Source organism: Glycine soja, chromosome 3, assembly GCF_004193775.1.
Source record: "Glycine soja cultivar W05 chromosome 3, ASM419377v2, whole genome shotgun sequence".
Classification (NCBI taxonomy): Eukaryota; Viridiplantae; Streptophyta; class Magnoliopsida; order Fabales; family Fabaceae; genus Glycine; species Glycine soja.
In genome coordinates this window covers 42,781,350-42,784,831 of record NC_041004.1, presented here as the reverse complement: position 1 = coordinate 42,784,831, position 3,482 = coordinate 42,781,350, and the positions used below count along the sequence as shown (strand labels likewise).

Genomic DNA, 3,482 nt, shown 5'->3' with positions numbered 1-3,482 from the left:
ATGATTAAATTGTTATTAAACTATTATAAAAGAAATAAGAAGTCTTGAACTTTTTGTTTTCCTCTATAGATTGAACTTAGAAGAAGAAAATCACACAAACTCGCGAAGAAATTAACAACCCGTGATATATGCAACTAGCAGTGGAAAGTGTAGTTAGCAGGACTTGGAGAATAGTTACAAAGAGCCAACAGCCAAGTATCAATTTGGTTGCTAACCTGTAAATATAATTAAGTCTCACAAGTTCAATTTAGAACTCATTACAGTCCAAATAGATGCCTACGGCGCTTGCCCAAATTATGAGTCTCATCACAAGATCTCAAAATGAAAAATTAAGTATTTTAATTAGTAGTTCAAGACGAATATAGGCTTGGTGATGTAGGGAAAACAAATCGAGAATAACTTAAGCTGCTGTTTATAAAGAAAAAACTGCATGCGGATTAGTTGGATTGCTCACATGCTATTGGCACAGAGAAAGAGTCTTGAGCAACCTAACTCCAATTATGGCATGGTGTTTAACTTTTACTCTGTCGGTGATCAACCACAAATAATATTGTTGCTTTTGCATATTTGTACGAAATAGTAGCAAGCAAGGCTCCTTCTCGGTGTACTAGAAGACAAACAAAAACCGCAAATAATGCAAGAATAAAGAACCCTACGCTTTATCTTACGGAACCCTCCCTTTCCATGATATGAAAGACAATTTTACCAAGGAATCCATCCCATTCTCAAAAATGCTCCTTTAGCTAAAACTCACACATGAAACCCAATAACGCTTAGCATCAACCATCTCCTTCATACACACTTGATGAACTAATCATATAGTATATCTCAATTTATTTAAAATCATTCTAAGCATCCATACTCTGTTCCTGCACTTACGCAGTAAAAAAATAAGATAAAAAATCAATGAGAACGACAAATAAATCATAATAATAATAATAGACTATAACCACCACAACGTCGTGGATGTCATGTGAATCGAATTGGGTGTTAATTAATTTTCAACTACTAAAACTAAGCTTTCCTTCTGCAACTACGAGGACCAAATCCGAACCTCTCATTCTCCAAATCATATTCAATGTAGAAATTCTGCTGCTGATAATTCCCCAAGATGATGGCCGGACCGGTTGTCTTGGGCGGACCGGCACCTCCGTCGGAGACAACGGTCAAACACACGACCTCGGCATCTCCGACCAATGAGAAATAATTCTGAAGCGGCTGCGTCATTTTGGCGCCGCCTTTGAACTTAAAAGTCAACTCGGGGAAAGTGACGGTCTTGACGCCGGAGATATTAAAACAGGGACTCAACCCAGATTGGGTCTCAGCGTCCTCGGCCCTGGAATAATTCTTCTCCAACTGCTTCACAAACTCTTGTGCCACCAAATTATAAACGGGCCTTTCCATGAACGTGAAGGTGGATCCAGAGTCAACGATGGTGCCGCCGTTACCGTCAGAGCCAGGCTCCAAAAACTTATACGGAATCTTAACATCCTTGCCCCCAACAATGACCTTGCGAAGAGTGAGATAGTAGTACTCTTTAAACGCCGGGTTGTTAGTTGATGGGTTGGAGCGAAACGGCGTGTAGCTGAGGCCGTTAGTTTTGGTGTCGCCCGTGGAGCTAATCTGCAAAACGAGATCGCTGCTTTGTGGTGTATCATCGAAGCGGTGGGAAACTAAGCAGTATGAGAATCTTTTGAGATTCATTTGTGAGGGGAGAGACTCTTGGCCGCGACCGAAGCCAGCGATTCCGGAGGGTTGGCGAATGGATAGGATGGAGCAACCTACGAGAAATTGAGGAACAGTCTTTCCCGGGAAATTGAGGTTGTCGAGGAGTAAGAAGCCTGCGGTGGAGCCTAGGCCGTATTGGATTATGTAGGCGGGGCATGTTAGGGAACAGTTTTGGGATTCTGGTTTGCATTGGGGGCAGCGAAATTGAACGTCGGAGCCGAAGATGTAGCCACATTTGGGGTTTCTGCAACCGAGGAGTTTGGCGGTGGAGGAGTTTTTGGGAATGAAGGTTGGGATTTTGGTGGTGTCGATGTTGGGGAAGTTGCAGTGGGAGCAGAGGTAGCGGGAGGTGCAGGGGAACCAAACGAGGCTGCTACCTGTGTCGAGAACGAAGGGGGAGGTTTGAGGTGGGGTTCCGAGGTTGAGATCTATGGAGTAGCCACCGTAGGATTTGGGGTATGCTGGGGTTGTGGCTACGGAGGGGGAATTGTTGTTGCGGTGTTTGAGGTGGTGGGCCCGGGTTAGGGAAGCGGAAGCTGCAAATTTGAGAGAGTGGAATGGATCTGAGTCTGAGGAATGGGGTTTGATGAGGAGAGGGGAGAGTGGGAGAGTGATGGTGTTGGGGTTTGAGGAAGTGAAAGCGATGTGAGAGAGAAGAGATAGTAACAGAAAGACAGTGATAATGTAAGAAGAAGAAGGAGGAGGAGCCATTGAGGATAGAATGGAATGAAGGTGGTGTGTATGTTTCTTTATAAATGGAAGTGGCAGCAGTGTGGCACCTAACGGGCAAGAGGGGCAGTGAGATTTGACCTTGACGGGGATGGATTTAACAAACTTGCCATCAACAAACCGGTGGAATTTTCAGTTTTGTCGCGGCACTATGAGGACTCATACTCAAATGCTGACAGCCTCACACTGTCATCTGTTTCCTACCGTTTCTATACCTATGTATACTTTGTCGTTTCAGGTTATTTTCTTTGACATTTGACAATCACACTCACTTTTTCATTTTAGTCCTAAATTGTAATCATCGAGGTAAAATTTAAGTATTTATAACTGTTCCATTCAAATGCTAAAGTATTCCTATCTTCGTCGATAAATATTATGATGATATATTTTAAATTTAACTTTTGGAAAAAAATGTAAATTATATTAAACCTAAAATGATACAATAATAAATGGGGCATACCCCGCAGTTAAAGAAAATCAAAAATCTCCCTAGTACAAGAAGACCTATATCAAGATGCTAAAACAAATACAACAGGTGCGCTTGTGTATACATAAGAAACTTAATCTTGCTAATAACCTCTATTACAGAAAATTGATAATCTTCAAAAATCAGCTTGTTCCTAGACAACCAAATGCAATAGACTGTAATTGCTATAAGAACACCTGATGTGGATCTGTCCCTAATTAAAGAGTCAGTAATGCGCTGTAAAAAAGTGAAACGCCTGCGGAAAGGAGCCAAAATCACGAATGTGAGCCCAAACTTGGAGAGATTTCCTGCAAGAAAAGGACAAATGAGCATTTGACTCAGGCTCATTTGAACATAAAGGGCAGAGAGAACCCTTGTTCAAAAAAACAACTTTGTCAAGAGTAAGCAGCCGATTCCTTTTAGCAAGTCACAAAATGAAAGACATCTTAGGGGGGTTGCTGGGTTCCATATAACAGAACACCAACTAACAGTAGGCTTGACACCTCTAATGTATTCATAGATTTTGCCAACAAACAATTGTTCATTGGTGCTCCAAGAT

General features: G+C 41.9%; 1 protein-coding gene across 1 annotated transcript; it reads right to left on the bottom strand.

The window, feature by feature from the left end:
• Positions 1–806: 806 nt before the first annotated feature.
• On the bottom strand, positions 807–2,632 carry LOC114407253 (probable aspartyl protease At4g16563). The gene has a single exon (XM_028370289.1). The coding sequence runs from the start codon at positions 2,437–2,439 to the stop codon at positions 1,015–1,017; it is 1,425 nt and encodes a 474-aa protein (XP_028226090.1). The 5' UTR covers positions 2,440–2,632; the 3' UTR covers positions 807–1,014.
• Positions 2,633–3,482: the final 850 nt, after the last annotated feature.